A 20,114-nucleotide genomic window follows, 5' to 3' on the forward strand; every position below is an offset into this window, starting at 1 on the left:
CTACGGCCCTCCAGCTGTTGCAGAACTACACATCCCATGAGGCATTGTAAAACTCGGACATTCACAGACATTACTAGGCATTATGGGAATTGTAGTTCCTGAACAACTGGAGGGCCTTAGTTTGAAGACCCCTGCAGTAAGTGATCAGAATGTAAGTCATTCACTAAATATCAGGCATCTGTTATTGACTTGTTTGTCAAATACGTGCCATGCCTTGCATTCTGACACCTCTGCATTTTATTGTTGTGAATTGTGAATGAATGTTGTGAAAACTACATTAATTAGAATATTACTTTACGGTATCCAGTTTGAAAACTGATAGAGTTTCAAAGATAATTAGAAGAAATCTATCCACAAGTTAAAGTATTTCTAAATTCAAAACCTTACACTGAAGTTGCTAGAACAGGAATAGAAGGGGGAACTTCTAATGTGGAAGCCTGTTCCATTGACAAATATCTAAGTGGATATTTCCTATTACTCCCTGCTTGTCTCTGGGACAGGAATTGACAGGAATCTTCCCAGCAAATCAAATGCAAAAAAAATACCCAGGGTTCCAAACTTTCCTTTAGCCCTGGCTCACACTGGAGCGATTTGACATGCTATTATACATAGTTACATTGGTTCAAGCTGGACCAATGTAACTACATTTAAAATTTCCATAGCTGGAATTTCTCTTTAAGGATATTGTATAACGATTGTACAGTCACATTGTAAGGTGTATGGTCAGCTTTCTGCCTGCTCATAGAAATTTCTCCTGCAGGAGGGCGGCAGCTGCAGGCAACAAACCTGTATGCCGCCTGGAACACGCACAATAGCACGCCCCTCCCGCGGTTGCAGCAGCCAGGGGATCAAGTGATCGCTATCCGATCACATGATCCCAATGTAAACAGAAATGGTATGAATGGGTCTCATTCATAACAGCTGTGTTTAGTATTGTAATGCTGTGATTGGCCCACAGCTATTACATATCTGTGCCAATTACAGCACCCTGTACCATGTGATTAGCTGTAGCCAATCACAGATCACAATAGTAATCACAACCGTTATGAATGAAACCCATTCATGACAATTCAAAACATTGCTGTCACAGCAATCAAAGTGTAAAAAAAAATCCCTGAACACCCCCTGCAGATTAGTACAGTGTCACTTTGGCATTTCTGGCAAGATCACCAGGCATTTCCCTGGACATATAGAACAAAACATATTTATCAGATCAAAAGTGACCAAATAAGACAAGGTCATTGTTAGGGTTTACATTAAAGAATCACCTTTAATGGCGATTCAGAATTCTATAGGTTCAATTATTCACACACCAAAAGAATTATATCATTTGCCAGTATTTGTCATCTGTACATCAAGGTTTTCATACAACTAAAAATAATGCATACAGAAAAGAGGAACCTGAATAACAATCATCTTAAAGTGATTTTCTGTTATTTTTGGGTCTTGTGGTATAAGCCCTACTTATTAGGAGGGTGGAGACCAAGCAATCGAGGCAGCTCTAACTATAAGTATCATACCTCTACATCACACACCAACTCTTTGGTCTCTCCTAGTGTTTGTAAGAGATAGATTCCATCTACTCAGATTCCTTTTGAAACTCCAATGGAGCATATTTCCTTGTCATAGCTCAGATGAGGTTCCCATGGGAAGAAACTCTGCAGACTTCTTAACTAGTATTTCGTTTTTGTTCTTTCCTTTTTAGAGAGTGATCACCTGGCATCTCCAGAAGCTATAACTATGCGAATAGGAGACCAGCAACCAAAGGGATTTACTTAGCATGGCAGGAAAGTGCAAAAAAATAACCCAAGAAACAAAATTAGACTAGTAGTCTAATTTAGTGATCAGCAAACTGTTATGGGTTTTTAAAGTCTTGAGTGCAATCTTTTGGTCTATCCTAGTGTTTGTAGGAGGTAGATTCTGTCTAGTCAGAGATTCCTTTTGGAACTCCAAATGGAGCAGGTTCCTCACATGAGGCTCCCATAGGAAGAAACAAGGCAGACTTCTTAACTAGTATCTTGTTTTTTTATTTCCTTTTTAGAGAGTGATCACCTGGCATCTCCAGAAGCTATAACTATGCGAGAAGAGGAGCCTACTCTATTGCCACCAATAGAGGTAAACGGTGTAAAATACACCAATGGAAAGGAGCACCTGCAGGGTGCTCCTCGCAACTTTCTTTATGTTAGTAAAGTCTAGATACTCAATAATTATCCTAGAATTCTAGGCAGCCTATTAGAAAACAGAGTTACATTCCTTCTTTTGTGTTTCCAGTACAAGGTGCTGTATTTGTCTTGTGCTCCACCATTTGCCATTTTTGGTGACAAACTATCCTACAATATATAGGGATTATATGACGCCTTACAATTAGGATCTAGCCTTGGGACAAAGAGTTACACAAGTATCTGCAGTAAGATCTTATGCTACTCCAAGATGATGCCATAAACCTATATTTTGCCTTTAAAGAGCAAAGCCAGACATCAAGTAAAATTCACGAGTGACCTGTTAACACTGTAACGGAAAATTGTATAGTTGAAAGTATATTCAGTTTACATACCCCCATATTTATGGGGCTTTTTCCTGATAACCTGGTTGGTATTCCAAGATCTTGTTGCATTATGTTGTGCAGTGTATCATCCTTCTGACAGTCCAAAACTGGCTGCAACCACTGAACACTTACATTTTTACAGGATCAAATATAAGAACATTCAGAAGATTAGGAGACCAATGACCAAAGGGATTTACCTAGTATAGCGGAATGGTACAAATGATTAATTCAAGAAACAATGAATGATCAACTTACTGTGATAGCGTTTCAAAATTAAACTAAAGGCAAAAAACTGCCTATCGTAGAAATATATGTCAAAACAGAAGATCCCATTTTATTCATTTTTTTTACTCCTGACTCAGGTCAGACCTCCACTGTTGTTTGCTTCTATAACTACTGTTGGAAACATGCTGTCACTGCTTGTATTTACTGTTTGGATCTTACTGTCCGATACAACGTATTTGCTCCACACTGTCCGTCCATAACCTAAAGCTCCAATTTCATGAACCTCTAGATCTATAAATTAACAGTTAATCTCTCAGAAATTCTTCAACCCAACCTTCTGTACCTCCCAAAGTTTGTCAGCAGTGTTAATTTTGGCAGCAAATTTTGTTCAAGTCTAAAGGCCTTTACACACGGTCAGAAAATCTGAAGATAAATTTCTTCCGATGAACGATCTGCCGATTTTCTGATCGTTAGTATGCTGCTTTTGACAGCTGATTACGAATTCTCGGCAGACAAAAACTGGATGTGCAGGCTTGAAAATTTTTGTCTGATATGACCACAACATCCGATTTTCTTTTCATTTTCTGCCAAAAAAAAAAATCTGAAGAGCAAGACTAGGCATGCTCAGAAATGAAAGAACACATACAAAACAATTCAACACATTACCTCATTTCTGACGTTGAATTCTGTCGTCCGAAAATTTTCTGATGGCGAGTACCCTCTTCACTTTCGATTTGAGAGTAGCAGCCAACAAAAAACAGATGAAAATTCATCCAACAATCTGACCGTGTGTACAAGGCTTTAGACCCCATACACACTATACAACTTTTGTGGTCTGATTTCCTTTAGATTTATCAAAACCAAGTAGTGCAAGGGCCTGCCTGATTGCATACAAATTCAAACTTAAGGTTTGACCTCATGTTATATGGTTTTGGTAAATCTAAAGGAAAGAATCTACAGAAAATTGTATAGTTTGTATCCAGCTTTAGTCTTTTGACTAAAATGGCATTTAAGTCCCATTTTAGTCTTCTGCAATTGTTTTAGTTTTATTTAGTCGACTAAATCTCCAGTACATTATAGTTGACTAAAATCATTTTAGTCAACTAAAACTCATTTTAGTCATCTAAAATCGAATGGGTATAGTTAAATTGTAATGCATTATTCTACAATTTCCAAACTCATTATATACTGCTGGAGTGAAAAATCTAATATGCTATTATTTATGGTATTAAGGTTTGTACATGCACTACAGACCAGTGTTAATTTTGATGTCAAATTTCTATTTAGTTTTAAGCCCCACACACACTATTCGATTTTCTGCAGGTTTAAGTCTTAGACCCCATACACACTATACAACTTTTGTTGTCTGATTTCCTTCAGATTTACCAAAACCATGTAGTGTAAGGGTCTGCCCGATTGCATGCAAATTGAAACTCTTAAGGTTTGACCTTATATTATATGGTTTTGGTAAATCTGAAGACAAAAAGCTGCAGAAAATCGAATAATCTGTATGGGGTCTAAGTCCTACTCTTTTGACTAAAATGCCATTTTAGTTTTAGTCGTATTTTAGTTATCTTAATTGTTTTAGCCATATTTTAGTTGACTAAAATAGTATTGATTTAGTCAATGAAAATGTTTTAGTCTATTAAATTAACACTGTTTGTCAGTTGTTTCCCTCGCACAAGCAACTGTTCAGTGTCCATAATTCCTCTTCAGGCCATCCATACCAAACTTACTTGTAACTATTTAGACACCACAATTTTTCCAGCTTTTTAACAGCCCGGTAACTTCTCTGTCACTATTCAGACCTGCCAAATCTTTAGCGTTTGCTCATTAGTTGCAGCAAGCTAACACTGAGGCTGTGTAAAGTAAACCTGTCATGAGAGAAATCTTGTAGTTGCTCCTGATGCATCATCCTGAGAAACATTAATCTACATATGGTGGTCACTAATCAATTAAAAAAAAAAACTATAATGAAAAAGAATACAGTGGCTGGCATAGCTGATGTTCTTCTGAAAATGCTAGTTGCTTCACTGTTATGTTGACCTACTAGCCTAAATACGTGTTGAGTCACTAACCAGAAGCAGATACGCAGTTCAGGAAGGTGAAAAAAAGTTGTCCTTATCTGCATACTTGTTCTGGTTTCGGATCAGCATTGAAGCCATTTAGTCGGCACGACAGTCAGCAATTTCTGAACCTGAATTCAGCAGTGGCAGCCTCCATATTTCTCCTATGGCAAGTTTACGTTAAATAACCTCATTCGGGTTTGATTTTGCTTTTCAGCTGGTCGAAGGTGCATAGCCCTGTAAATTAAGGACTTGATTCTCTCAAAGTGTCAGCAAATGCCAATGTGCAGAAGCCTTTCAGGGGCTTAAGCAGTGAAATACTTTAGAATACTAATGACCAGACATGCTGTGTACACTATTCCAAGGGTGGTTTTGCCTCACTATGAACAGATGTGTGTTCACAAGCAAATGTAAACTGCAGAGGGAACACTGATCAGCAGGTATAAAAAACATTCATGTTTGTCCAGCACATTTTACTTGATTAGTATTTATGATATCATTTGGTGACTGGAAAAAAAAAAAAGCAGGTACAAGGCTGTAGATAAGATGTAAATAAGATCCTAAATAGATGCGGGAGAATGCTGAAGCAAGTAGATGTTTTTCTTTTTATATATACTGTAGATATGTATGTACAGCAGTGGTCTGCAAACTGCGACCGTTTGCTTGCCTTTATCCAGCCCTTGAGGGACTATTCCTTCCAATGACACCAACATTGGTGCATAATTCCTTCCACTGACAATAAAAATGGGGCACTATTCTCCCCCTAATACCAAAGATCGGGCATTGTTTAATCCCACTGGACACAGTTCAGCCCCCCCAAAGCTTGAATGTAAAATTGTTTGATGATTATCACTCCTAGATATGCCCCTTTCCTAAATCTAATAGAAGCAGAATAAACCCCCTGGGGTGGGACTTTTAAGGCACTCAAAACGTATATATTCCATAAAAATAGAACAATTTATTGAAAAACATAATTAAAACTGTATCACAAGTAGAAAAACATGGATTTGACAGAATACATTTAGAAATGTACATATACAGAAATGTAAATGCTGATGGATGTCCTCAACCCAACACGTTTCAGAGTCTGTATCTCCTTCATCAGGGATGAGAGAAGAATCATACATCTATAATTGGAGGCCTGCAGCCTAGGACTGTGGACTGAGGGGATCTGCCAGTATGTTTAAAGGCATACACTAGTATGCCCCGTACACACGGTCGGATTTTCCGACGGAAAATGTGTGATAGGACCTTGTTGTCGGAAATTCCGACCGTGTGTAGGCTCCATCACACATTTTCCATCGGATTTTCCGACACACAAAGTTTGAGAGCAGGATATAAAATTTTCCGACAACAAAATCCGTTGTCGGAAATTCCGATCGTGTGTACACAAATCCGACGGACAAAGTGCCACGCATGCTCAGAATAAATAAAGAGATGAAAGCTATTGGCCACTGCCCCGTTTATAGTCCCGACGTACGTGTTTTACGTCACCGCGTTTAGAACGATCGGATTTTCCGACAACTTTGTGTGACCGTGTGTATGCAAGACAAGTTTGAGCCAACATCCGTTGGAAAAAATCCTAGGATTTTGTTGTCGGAATGTCCGAACAAAGTCCGACCGTGTGTACGGGGCAGTAGAGTGTGTGGATCCTGTGTGATGGAAGGTTTGGTTATCCAGCTTCAGCCCTGAATTCAGGGTTGGGTTGAGGACATCCACCAGCATTTACATTTCTAAGTGTATTCTGTCAATTCCATGTTTTTCTACTTGTGATATGGGTTTAATCATGTTTTTAAATAAATTGTTCTATTTTTATAGAATATATACACGTTTTGAGTGCCTTAAAAGTCCCACCCCAGGGGTTCATTTTTCTTCACCTGAAATCTGAAGGACAGTAAACTGGCCCTTTCTTTAGAAAGTTTGGGGACCCCTGATGTACAGTATATTCATATTGCTGTATTAGTTAGTGCTTTTGTCCCTCATCTCGAGCCTAGCAAACCTACATTACAATAAATTTTAAATTAGAAATTGAGGTTTTCATTAGCTCTCATTCTCATGTCTGTTTGTCATTTCCTTACCGGAGTCCCTTGCCTTGTAGATTGGCCAAGACCTCCCAGAGCTGAGTGCACGTGATTTGGAGTTACTTGCATCCGATCTTCCTGCATTTCCTGAAGCTGAAACCTTACCAGAGCCTCGTAAGAGAGGCAAACGAGAACCAAAAGACAATGGTCTGCCAGAAACCGAAAAACCCAAAAAGCCCCGGAAGGAACGGGAAGTCCAGAAAGATGACAGAGAAACAAGCCTGGGGATGGAGAGGGAAAGGCAACTCCAACTTGAAAGAGAGAGGTACGAGGCTGAAACTGAGAAAAGAAGAAGAGAGCTTCAGGAAATGGAAAGAAGCTTAGAACTTCTAAGGGAAGAGCAAAGACAAATGGAGCGCCAAAGAGAATCTGAAGGACAGCAAGAGAGAGAAATTAGAAAAGAAAGAGAAAGGGAAGTCCTACAGGAGATGGAAAAGGAAATGGAGCATCTGAGAGAAGCTAGAGAGGAGCTGGATTATCTTCAAATCACTGGTGCGGCAGAAGAGCTCCTGCTGGAGCAGCTTAACGAAATTGAGCGTCTGAAAGAGTTAGTGAAAGAGAGAGCAAGCCAATGGGAGGCAGAAAAGTTACTGCAGCTCCAACTACAAAAAGAAAAGGAGAGAGAGCGTTTGAAGGAACGTGAGAGAGAGAGGAAACAAATAAAAGAGGCTGAGCAGGAAATTGAAGCACTGAAAACATCTCTGGTGGAGATAGAAGAGGAGAGAAGAAGAACAGAGGGAGGTAGAAGGCTCTCAAATATACAGGATAATGTTGGCTGGTTGTTGAATGGTCGATTGACCATTCGGTTTGATTGAATGGCTAAAATGATGATTTTTCCGTCCAAACTGAATTCTGCATTAAAATTGATCAACTTCAATGTCAAAAAATATTTTTAAAAAGTAAACAAAACCTAATCCGTATACAAGGATAAGTTTGAATTTAGCCAGAAAAGCCAGTCAAAATCGATTGAACTGGTATTGAAATACAATCTGTCATTCTGATCAAATCATACAATTATGAAATGATCAGACCAATACATGAATGGCCACTGTAAAACAAATTTATGAAAGACGTGTGTGCTTGATTAAGGTGAACCTATGCTTTACCAATGCAAGGCTAAGCAAAATCTTCACTTTAATACTCTCTCCACAACATCACATAATCACCTTTCTGCCACTCAGTTCAGCCACAGGAAGCATAGAAAATAAGTCATGTGCGTAAGCTTGAAGCTTACAATAAGGCTGAGGACTTTCCCTACTACCATGTGACAGTGCTGAGCCAATTACCAAGCATCAGTGTTTTCACATGGACCAAGTCACATGCTTTTCCATACACTAAAAAATCAGTATTTTCTTTGCCCCCCAGTGGCTGAACAGAGCACTGCAGATCTGCAGCTTCCTGTGTGGCCTGCTTACTTGTTGGGTTGTGATTGTGAATCCTCCCAGTGCACAGGTTTCTTAGCAAATAACTAATCGCACCAAAGGTTTTTTTGGTTAATATTTGCTAGTCAATATGATAATTTTGCTTCCTAGATCCCAAACTGGGTGGTAGTGGTCTAGCCAAGCCTGCTGATGGGTTTGTTGGAGTAAGATCCTTTATCTGTATGGGGCTAAATATTTATTTGATATAGATGTATCACGACTATAATTTTCCTCACAAAAAGCAGATACATTAATATAAAACATATTAAAATGTTTGTGTATGTAAACCGTCACCTTGTAAAACAACCCATTTAGTTTAAAATAGAAAGGAAAGGCAAAGCATTATAAATACCTTTTTTGTAAGTGCTCATATTTCCTCTGTTTTCAGCTACATAAGAACTGGGGGGACGAGAAACAGCAGCACACTGGGTGGGGGGCGTGTCACGACAAGTCTGATCATTGGAGACAAGCACACTGAGTTCCCAGCATAGCCAGAGAACTGACCACACTGTGCTATCATGCCTAGTGTGGTCAGTCTTTAATAGGAGAGCGGAGGGACTGACAAGAACACCAAGGATTTCACATAAAGTAAGCAATACAAACAGGATACTTTCTCATACAAGTACATGGTTCAGCAGGCACATATCAGGAATAAGAAATGCTGGATAGGGATGAGCCGAACACCCCCCGGTTCGGTTCGCACCAGAACCCGCGAACGGACCGAAAGTTCGCACGAACGTTAGAACCCCATTGACGTCTATGGGACTCGAACGTTCGAAATCAAAAGTGCTCATTTTAAAGGCTAATTTGCATGGTATTGTCCTAAAAAGGGTTTGGGGACCCGGGTCCTACCCCAGGGGACATGTATCAATGCAAAAAAAACTTTTAAAAACGGCCGTTTTTTCGGGAGCAGTGATTTTAATGATGCTTAAAGTAAAAAAAAAAAAGTGAAATATTCCTTTAAATATCGTACCTGGGGGGTGTCTATAGTATGCCTGTAAAGTGACGCGTGTTTCCCATGTTTAGAACAGTCCCTGCACCAAATGTCATTTTTAAAGGAAAAAATCTCATTTAAAACTGCTTGCGGGTTTAATGTCATGTCGGGTCATGGCAATATGGATGAAAATCAGTGAGACAAACGGCATGGGTACCCCCCAGTCCATTACCAGTCCCTTTGGGTCTTGTATGGATATTAAGGGGAACCCCGCACCCAAATTAAAATAAGGAAAGGTGTGGGGCCACCAGGCCCTATATACTCTGAACAGCAGTATACAGGCGGTGCAAACAAGACAGGGACTGTAGGTTTGTTGTTAAGTAGAATCTGTTTGTAATTTTGAACATTTTTAACGTGTTTAGCTCCAGCCAAAAAATCTTTTCTAAGCTTTTTGGAAAACATAGGGAAGGGTTATCACCCCTGTGACATTTGTTTTGCTGTCTTTCCTCCTCTTCAGAAGATTTCACCTCACTTTTTTGTCCCAATGAAAAATGTTTTTTGAAAATTTGGGTTTTTTTGTGGAACAAGGATTGGAAAGCATCAGTGGAAAGGAGAACTTGTTTTCCCATATTAACTCTTACAGGAGAGAATTTCCCTTCCTAGGGGTAGATTTCATCTCACTTCCTGTTGTCTCCTTCCGTTTGCAAGTAGGAGTCGTTTGTAAGTTAGATGTTTGAAAGTAGGGTCCTGCCCTATATACTCAGCAGAAATTTGGGCCTTAGGTGTTGCTGTGGCCACAACACTGTAAGCCCTCACAGGGCCCTGCTGTGAAATATTAGATCAAGAATTGTAATTACATGCCCCTGTTGAACAGGAGCTGAAAAATTAGGCCTTAGGCACTGGTGCTGGTGCCACAACACTGCAACCCCTCACAGACACTCTAGTTGGAACGCAGGAACGAGCCCTGCTGCAAATTATTGCTTCAAAAATTGTAATTACACGCCCCTGTTAGACAGGGGCAGAAAAATTGGGCCTTAGGCACTGGTGCTGGTGCCACAACACTGCAACCCCTCACAGACACTCTAGTTGGAACGCAGGAACGAGCCCTGCTGCAAAGTATTGCATCAAAAATTGTAATTACACGCCCCTGTTAGACAGGGGCAGAAAAATTGGGCCTTAGGCACTGGTGCTGGTGCCACAACACTGCAACCCCTCACAGACACTCTAGTTGGAACGCAGGAACGAGCCCTGCTGCAAAGTATTGCATCAAAAATTGTAATTACACGCCCCTGTTAGACAGGGGCAGAAAAATTGGGCCTTAGGCACTGGTGCTGGTGCCACAACACTGCAACCCCTCACAGACACTCTAGTTGGAATGCAGGAACGAGCCCTGCTGCAAAGTATTACATCAAAAATTGTAATTACACGCCCCTGTTAAACAGGGGCTGAAAAATTGTGCCTTAGGCACTGGTGGTGGCGCCCAGAACCAAAAATGTTCTTACAAGCTATCAGCGTGATGATTGAGGAGGAAGAGGATAATTACTCAGGGATAGTCACTCAGCATCAGCATAGGCAGTCTTTGAAGGGATCTGAGATTTCAAAAAAAATTATTCGGTTACATCAGCATCAGGTGCTTGGTAGCTGGTGGTGATCCAAGACTCATTCATTTTTATGAAGGTCAGCCGATCGACCGAGTCGGTGGACAGACGCACCCTGTGATCGGTTACCACGCCTCCAGCAGCACTGAATGTGCGTTCCGAAAGAACGCTGGATGCAGGACAGGCCAGTAGCTCAATTGCATACTGTGCAAGCTCTGGCCAGTGATCCATCCTCAAGACCCAGTAACCCAGAGGATTTTCGGTGGGAAAGGTGTCCAAGTCTGATCTTGCCCCTAGGTATTCCTGCACCATGTAAAACAGACGCTGGCGATGGTTGCTGGAACCGATCATACCTTGGGGCTGCGGACCAAAAAATTGTCAGACGGCCACCTTCTCCACCGCTCCTTCTTTGACTGACCGAAGCCTCAGCAACACGTTGTCCAGAAACAGGAGTTTGTAACCTCCCAGTCTCTGGGAACGCGTTGCACAGACCTTTCTGCAAGGCCTCCCGAAGATGTTTCATCCTCTGCTCCCTCTGCGATGGCAAGATAAGGTCCGCAACCTTACCCTTGTAACGTGGATCAAGGAGGGTTGCCAGCCAGTATTGGTCCTTCTCCTTGATACCACGAATACGAGGATCCTTACGCAGGCTTTGCAGGATCAGGGAGGCCATGCAGCGTAGGTTTGCTGAGGCATTCGGTCCGGAGTCCTCTGGGTCACTAAGAACGACATGGTCCGCAGCCACCTCCTCCCAGCCACGTACAAGTCCATGTGTTTCTTGGGACTGATCCCTTAAAGACTGCTGCTGATGCTGAGTGCCAGGCTCCACCTCCATACTGACACAATCTTCCTCCTCCTCCTCTTCCTCTTCCTGTGTGATCGGCGGGCACGCAGGAACACTGTCTGGATAAAGGGGGCCTTGAGAGCTAAGGAAGTCCTCCTCTTCCTGCCTCTGTTCTGCCTCAAGTGCCCTGTCCATTATTCCACGCAGCGTGTGCTCCAACAGGTGGACAAGGGGGACAGTGTCACTGATGCATGCACTGTCACTGCTCACCATCCTCGTGGCCTCCTCGAATGGTGACAGGACAGTGCATGTATCCCTGATCATGGCCCACTGGCGTGGGGAAAAAAAACCAAGCTCCCCTGACCCTGTCCTGGTGCCATAGTCGCACAGGTACTCATTGATGGCCCTCTGCTGCGTGTGCAGCCGCTGCAGCATGGCCAACGTTGAGTTCCACCTGGTGGGCATGTCACAGATTAGGCGGTTCTTGGGCAGGTTAAACTCCTTTTGGAGGTCCGTCAGCCGAGCACTGGCATTATATGACCGGCGGAAATGCACACAGACTTTCCTGGCCTGCCTCAGGACATCCTGTAAGCCCGGGTACCTGCCCAAGAACCGCTGCACCACCAAGTTAAGGACGTGAGCCAAACAGGGCACATGGGTCATTTGTCCCTGTCGGAGGGCAGAGAGGAGGTTGGTGCCATTGTCGCAAACCACCATTCCTGCCTTAAGTTGGCGTGGCGTCAACCACCTCTGAACCTGCCCCTGCAGAGCTGACAGAACCTCTGCCCCAGTGTGGCTCCTGTCCCCCAAGCACACCAGCTCAAGCACCGCATGGCATCTTTTGGCCTGCGTACTTGCGTAGCCCCTTGAACGCCTACGGAGCACCGCTGGTTCCGAGGAAGAGGCCATGGAGGAAGAAGAAGAGGAGGGGGTGGAGGAGAGAGGTGTGTCACAATCAGCATTTTGGAGGCGTGGTGGCGGAACAACCTCCAACACTACTGCACCTTGTCCTGCATCCTTCCCAGCTGCCAGCAGAGTCACCCAATGCGCCGTGAAACTTAGGTAACGTCCCTGTCCATGCCTGCTGGACCATGAGTCAGCGGTAATATGCACCTTACCGCTGACCGCCCTGTCCAGCGAGGCATGGACATTGCCTTCCACATGCCGGTAGAGAGCCGGAATCGCCTTCCGTGAGAAAAAGTGGCGTTTGGGTACCTGCCACTGAGGAACCGCACATTCCACAAACTCACGGAAGGGGGCAGAGTCTACCAACTGAAAAGGCAGCAGTTGAAGTGCTAGCAATTTTGCCAAGCTAGCATTCAACCGCTGGGCATGTGGATGGCTGGGAGCAAACTTCTTTCGGCGGTGCAGCAGCTGGGGCAGGGAAATTTGCCTGGTACAATCTGACGTCGGTGTACCAAAAGCAGATTGCCCACAAGTACTTGGCTGTGACACACCTAATTCTACACCTTCATTCCTCTCACTGCAGGTCTCAGAGAGGACTGAAGGTCTAGTGGGGTTGGAAATCTCAGCTGATGAGGAGCAAGGAGAGATCCTCTTTGTTCTTTGGTGTGGGTCTTTTAGATACGCTTGCCAACGAACTGCATGGCAGGTCAACATATGTCTGGTTAAGCATGTGGTACCCAAGCGGGAGATATTTTGGCCACGCGAGATACGCTTGAGACATATGTTGCAAATAGCAGCGGTGCGATCTGATGCACTCGTCTCAAAAAAGGCCCACACCAAAGAACTTTTTGAATAACGCGCAGAGACTGCAGCGCCCTGCACATGTGGAGCTTTGGGGTGTGATGCAGTCAATGTGCTGCCCTTAGGCTGGCCCCTGGAGGGCATCCTGCCTCGTTGGTGATGTGCTGCCGCCTCCTCCTCCTCCTCCTCCTCCTCCTCTCTCCTATCAGGCACCCACGTTGAGTCAGTGACCTCATCATCCCCTCCCTCCTCATCACTGGAGCAAACCTGGCAGTATGCTGCAGCAGGGGGAGCATGACTGCCAGATTGCTGTCCTTCTTGGGCACCCCCTCTGTCCGCGCTCATGTTACTGCCTTCATCGAGCTCAGTATCGTCATCAGAGCCTTCCAAACGCTGGGCATCCTCCTGGAGCATGTACCCAACACTGTGGTCAAACAGTTCGAGGGAATCCTCATGAGGACATGGTGGAGCTAGGGAAGGAGTCACTGATGACATTGAGCTGAGGGAAGAGGCCGCTGCTTTGCCAGACAAAGCACCCTGGGCATGGGTGAGAGAGGATGAGGAGGATGAGGACGGCTTGGTCATCCACTCGACCAAGTCTTCCGCATGTTGCGGCTCAACATGGCCAGCTGCCGAAAAAAAGGCCAAGCGTGTCCCATGGCCACGTGCTGATGAGGATGCACCGTCTCCACGACCAGCACTAGACACAGAGCCTGCTTGCCCTCTCTTATTGGCTTGTGACTGTCTGCCTCTCCTTCTTGGCCTTCCAGACATACTAATGGAAGCTGGGATAGAACACCTGTAATTTTCTTCAAGTAGCTTTATATACTGTAACCAGACAAGCCTGCCTGTCAGTAGGAAGATAACAGGAACGGATCTAGCTGAACACTGTGAGCAGGACGCACTGTACTAAATGTAAATAGTCTAGCTGCCTGACCGTGGTACTAATAGGATCAAATAGAACACCTGTAATTTTCTTCAGGTAGCTTTATATACTGTAACCAGACAAGCCTGCCTGTCAGTAGGAAGATAACAGGAACGGATCTAGCTGTACACTGTGAGCAGGACGCACTGTACTAAATGTAAATAGTCTAGCTGCCTGACCGTGGTACTAATAGGATCAAATAGAACACCTGTAATTTTCTTCAGGTAGCTTTATATACTGTAACCAGACAAGCCTGCCTGTCAGTAGGAAGATAACAGGAACGGATCTAGCTGTACACTGTGAGCAGGACGCACTGTACTAAATGTAAATAGTCTAGCTGCCTGACCGTGGTACTAATAGGATCAAATAGAACACCTGTAATTTTCTTCAGGTAGCTTTATATACTGTAACCAGACAAGCCTGCCTGTCAGTAGGAAGATAACAGGAACGGATCTAGCTGAACACTGTGAGCAGGACGCACTGTACTAAATGTAAATAGTCTAGCTGCCTGACCGTGGTACTAATAGGATCAAATAGAACACCTGTAATTTTCTTCAGGTAGCTTTATATACTGTAACCAGACAAGCCTGCCGGTCAGTAGGAATTTAACAGGAACGGATCTAGCTGAACACTGTGAGCAGGACGCACTGCACTAAATGTAAATTGCAGGAACGGATCTAGCTGAACACTGTGAGCAGGACGCACTGCACTAAATGTAAATAGTCTAGAAGATAACAGGAACGGATCTAGCTGAACACTGTGAGCAGGACGCACTGCACTAAATGTAAATAGCAGGAACGGATCTAGCTGAACACTGTGAGCAGGACGCACTGCACTAAATGTAAATAGCAGGAACGGATCTAGCTGAACACTGTGAGCAGGACGCACTGCACTAAATGTAAATAGCAGGAACGGATCTAGCTGAACACTGTGAGCAGGACGCACTGCACTAAATGTAAATTGCAGGAACGGATCTAGCTGAACACTGTGAGCAGGACGCACTGCACTAAATGTAAATAGTCTAGAAGATAACAGGAACGGATTTAGCTGAACACTGTGAGCAGGACGCACTGCACTAAATGTAAATAGCAGGAACGGATCTAGCTGAACACTGTGAGCAGGACGCACTGCATTAAATGTAAATAGTCTAGATAGAAGATAACAGGAACGGATCTAGCTAAACTGAATACAGTGTATATATATATATATGCAACACCTGGGATGCATATATATACACAATACACTGTAAGTGCAGCTAACTGACTGACTGTTCTGCCTAATCTATCTAACTCAAATCAAATGACACTGTCTCTCTCTCTCTCTATCTCTCAGCACACCGGAACACACACTACACAGGGCCGCCGTGCAGGCGGCCTTATATAGTGTGGGGTGTGTACTAAATCCCCTGAGCCATAATTGGCCAAAGCCACCCTGGCTTTGGCCAATTACAGCTCTCTCTACTGACAGCGCTGTGATTGGCCAAGCATGCGGGTCATAGTGCATGCTTGGCCAATCATCAGCCAGCAATGCACTGCGATGCCGCAGTGAATTATGGGCCGTGACGCGCCACACGAATTTAGCGCGAACGGCCCATAACGTTCGCAATTCGGCGAACGATCGAACAGCCGATGTTCGAGTCGAACATGGGTTCGACTCGAACACGAAGCTCATCCCTAATGCTGGATTTACATATACTTTAATTTGCCAGAACATTTCTACCCAATGCACATTGTAGCGTTTAACCACTTCAGCTCTCACACCTGTACACCCTTTATGGACCAGAGCAAGTATTACATTTCTGCTTTGGGCCTGTTTATTTGACATGAACTTTGTCAGTACTTAAAGTAGAACAATAGGCAAAACTTTTTTTCATTTTAGATAGAGTAAAGGAGTTTTATTTTATTTATTTATTTATTTATTTTGCCATCTGTGTCCCATTGCACAGATTACCCTTCACTTCCTGTCCCATCGCCAAACAGGAAGTTAGAGGAAACCCCTGGAATTAAGGGAATTTCATGTGGACCCCCGGGTTACCAAAACTAGTGTCCCCATTGGAAGATTTCCCCTCTATTACTTTTCTGGGGATCATCCAAAATTTGGGGATTTTCTTTTACGTTCACTTTCAATGATAATGGTAAACAGGACAAATAGAGAGGGGGAATTTCCTTAACAGGGGCAGAGACAGCAATAAAATCTGACAGGTGTTCTAATCCCTCTTCCCTCTATTCAAGATGTAAAAAAAAAAATTTTGCCTTTAGTTGCATTTTTTTCCGGACAAACAAGAGTTTCTTTTAGAGATATTGCCTTGCAAAAATAATTTTATTTCCTCTGCAATCCATAGACAAAAAGTAACAAAGCTAAAAAAAACATACATTTTTTTTTTACTTTGATCGGTTTAAAAAAAATGGATGTTACTGTAGATAAAAAATATACACTTTATTCTATAATTTTCTAAAATTAATAATTATTTTTCTGATACAAAGCATTGTAAAGGTAATAACAAATTAAATAAGAACTTTTTTTGTTCAATTTTTGCACATTTTTAAACTCAAAATTTAAAAAAAAAAAAAATGAAGGAACAGAACAAATAAAAATGAACAAAAAAGTTTCAAGCTGAACTCCGGGCAAATGTTTTATTTGTTTCCCCATGCAATGGGGCTGTGCCCGCACTGCACAGGTTAACTGCTTGTTTTGTGTAGGGGTGAGCAGAAAGCTTATACTCACTGAATCCTCTGATTCTCCAGAAAACAGCGCTTCCCCACAGTCCAGTGTTGGACTTTTCCTGGACTATGGAGCCCGCTCTGGCCGTGCAGTCTTGTGTATGGACCAGTCTTGTGCTCAGAGGATCGGCGGATTAGGTAAGTATATCTCCGTTTTCCTCTCCCCTAGACAAAAACGAGCAGTTAAAGAGGCTATACAGGCAGAAGGATTTTTTTTATCCTAATGCATTCTATGCATTAAGATAAAAAACCTTCTGTGTGTAGCAGCCTACCCAGCACCCCCCTAATTACTTACCTGAGCCCCATCTCTCTCCAGCAATGTCAACCTGGGACTCTCGGCTTGATTGGCTGAGACACAGCAGTGGCGCCATTGGCTCCTGTGGCTGTCAAAATCAGCTAGCCAATCAGGGGAGAGAGGGGCGGGACCGGGTCGGGGCTCCATGTCTGATCAGACACGCAGAGCTGTAACTCAGCTTGGGTGCCCCCATAGCAAGCTGCTGGCTGTGGGGGTACTTGATAGGAGGGAGGGGCCAGGAGCAGCAAAGAGGGACCCGAGAAGAGGATTATCTGGGCTGCTCTGTGCAAAACCAACTGCACAGAGCAGGTAAGTATAACATGTTTGTTATTTAAAAACAAAAAAAAAAACAAGACTTTACAATCCCTTTAACTCATGCAGTGTGGGCACAGCCCCACTGCATGGGAAAAATGTATTGCTCGGAGTTCGGCTTTAAATATCAATTGTTAAAAAAAAGAGAGAGAATTAGAGTAAACTAAGGGTTAAAAAGGGGTCAATAGGTACACATTTTATTATTACTGATGAGTTAGCTTTAACTGACCTTACATGCAGATAGAAGTTCACCCCTTTGATCTGCAGATCAATGAAACAGAGTAAATACAAAGTAACAATAATGTTACTTGCATCTCTGAACCATTCTTCATTTTTTTACAGCAGTGGTCGTAATAGCTGCTGTATTCCACGGCAGGATCTGGCTTGACAGTTAGAAATTGCTGGCAAGTGTTGCGGGTAACCAGCGTGCCCAGCGTCCACAACTGGTTAGATCACTGTTGTGTTTTTAAATAGATTTTGATGTACTTTTGGTTTGCTTCTTTGCATTTTAATATGTTTTATGTGTTTTTCTGCATTTTAAAGCCCATTTGAATCAACTAAAAACATTGCAAATGAGTCAGAACAAAATATGTTACAAGCCTTACTGTTTGTTTTCTTTAGAAAGCAACAACAACCTGAGTAGAAAAGCCTGTTCCCTGTTAGCATGCTGAAAAGGGTCCTTGCTCTCTGTGGTCAAGCAGTGGTCTTTCTGGAGAGCTCTCCACTCAGCAGAGAGCATAGAACGTTGCTGATTGCAGAGCCATAGGGTCAGACTGAGTAGAGGTCATGTTAGACCGCTGCAGAAAGACCACTGCTTCCCCACAGAGAGCAGGGGTTCCTGCAATCAGCAGAGCATGAGCTTTGCTGATTGCAGAGCCATAAGGCCCAACTGAGTAGGGGTCATGTTAGACCTCTGCAGAGAGATCACTGCTTCCCTAAAAAGAGGGAGTGTTCTTCCAATCAGCAGAGAGCATGAGCTTTGTTGATTGCAGAGCCATGAGGTCAGACTGAGTAGGGGTCATGTTAGACCTCTGCAGAGAGACCAGTGCTTCCCCACAGAAAGCAAGGGTTCTTCCAATCAGCAGAGAGCATGAGCTTTGTTGATTGCAGAGCCATGAGGTCAGACTGAGTAGGGGTCATGTTAGACCTCTGCAGAGAGACCAGTGCTTCCCCACAGAAAGCAAGGGGTTCTTCCAATCAGCAGAGAGCATGAGCTTTGTTGATTGCAGAGCCATGAGGTCAGACTGAGTAGGTGTCATGTTAGATCTCTGCATAGAGACCACTGCTTCCCCATAGAGAGCAAGGGTTCATCTTTGCAGCATGCTGCCAGCGAACTGGCTTTTCTACTGTCTGCGACTGCTTTCTAAAGAAATCAAATGTGCAGGAAAATGAACCTGATATGTATTAATCCCCCACACTGAAGTACAGCACTGTAAATGATCTGTGGTTGTGATGCTACGTGGGACACGTATAAGAAAAAACAATCCCATGAACTTGTTTTTATTCTAGTTTTTCTTTTCAGAGCATGTGGATGAAACACGTAGAAGCGTAACAGACGTTAAAGGTTCCCCAATTCCAGGGTGAAGTAACATTAGACATGTTTATCGATTATTCGGTTATTTTATTAAAATAAGAAGAAAGTTAAATTGTGTAACAAGTTTTTCTTCCCAGTGTTTGTGAACAAATGCTTCAACAGTAAAGTAGTAATTGGTGAATGGCAAAGTAATAAATACCTCAAATTGTCACTGCTAATGGTATGAAATATACCTAATCTGTATTCCCAAAATACATTGACAATGTGCTACCTAATGTACGTGCTGAAAGCCCCGCAGCAGGATATCCCTCCCTTCAAGCCTTTTCACTTTCAATAGGTCTTTAATAAAGTTTTGTAAGATACATAGATCCGTACAAATGATCAAATATAACCAACGTTAAAAAAAATAAAAATAATCAATAAGTATGGCATAGTAGAAGCTGGATTTATAGTAACAATACACATATTAGGAACTACAAGGATAGGTAGGAAAGGGGGGGGGGGGGCAAATGTGTATTAACCATAAACCGGGACACTCACTTGGAGTGGATATGAGAGTCGGGGCCTTGCACAGAGGATAGCCAGGTGAAGTACTAGCTAAGGCCTCTCAGAAAACCAGAAAAGGGGGCCGGGGGAAGAAAAAAAAGCAGAAAGAAATAGAACAAAATTGAAAGAAGGAGAGGGGAACAGAAGGAGGACATCGGGGACAGCCCAGACAGAAACCCAGGGCTTTCGATCCCTATAGCAAAGCGTAGTTTTTGGGGGACATGGACGGGTGAGCGGATTGTATCCACGGGCCCATTTTTAGGAATTCCTTGTGTGTGTCTAGCTTTTCATTGATAACCTTCAACACTTTTCTGATTGCTGGATTTAAAATTAGACCTAATGTACACGGGACGCTCAGGAAACCTCTTCTGAACGTCTTTCTTGACAGCTGGAAACCGGAGTTTAACCACCTCAATACAGG

At 43.2% G+C, this 20,114-nt stretch overlaps 1 protein-coding gene across 1 annotated transcript in view; it reads left to right on the forward strand.

Moving 5' to 3' along the window:
- Window positions 1-20,114, forward strand: part of REC8 (REC8 meiotic recombination protein) — an 84,589-nt gene that overhangs the window by 21,417 nt on the left and 43,058 nt on the right. The window contains exons 7-9 of the mRNA XM_073610954.1: window positions 2,042-2,115; window positions 6,935-7,658; window positions 19,136-19,193. Of these exons, the coding sequence (XP_073467055.1) occupies window positions 2,042-2,115; window positions 6,935-7,658; window positions 19,136-19,193 (856 nt within the window). The remainder of the gene's footprint in view (window positions 1-2,041; window positions 2,116-6,934; window positions 7,659-19,135; window positions 19,194-20,114) is intronic.

The sequence above is a fragment of the Aquarana catesbeiana genome, linkage group LG01 (assembly GCF_042186555.1).
Source record: "Aquarana catesbeiana isolate 2022-GZ linkage group LG01, ASM4218655v1, whole genome shotgun sequence".
Classification (NCBI taxonomy): Eukaryota; Metazoa; Chordata; class Amphibia; order Anura; family Ranidae; genus Aquarana; species Aquarana catesbeiana.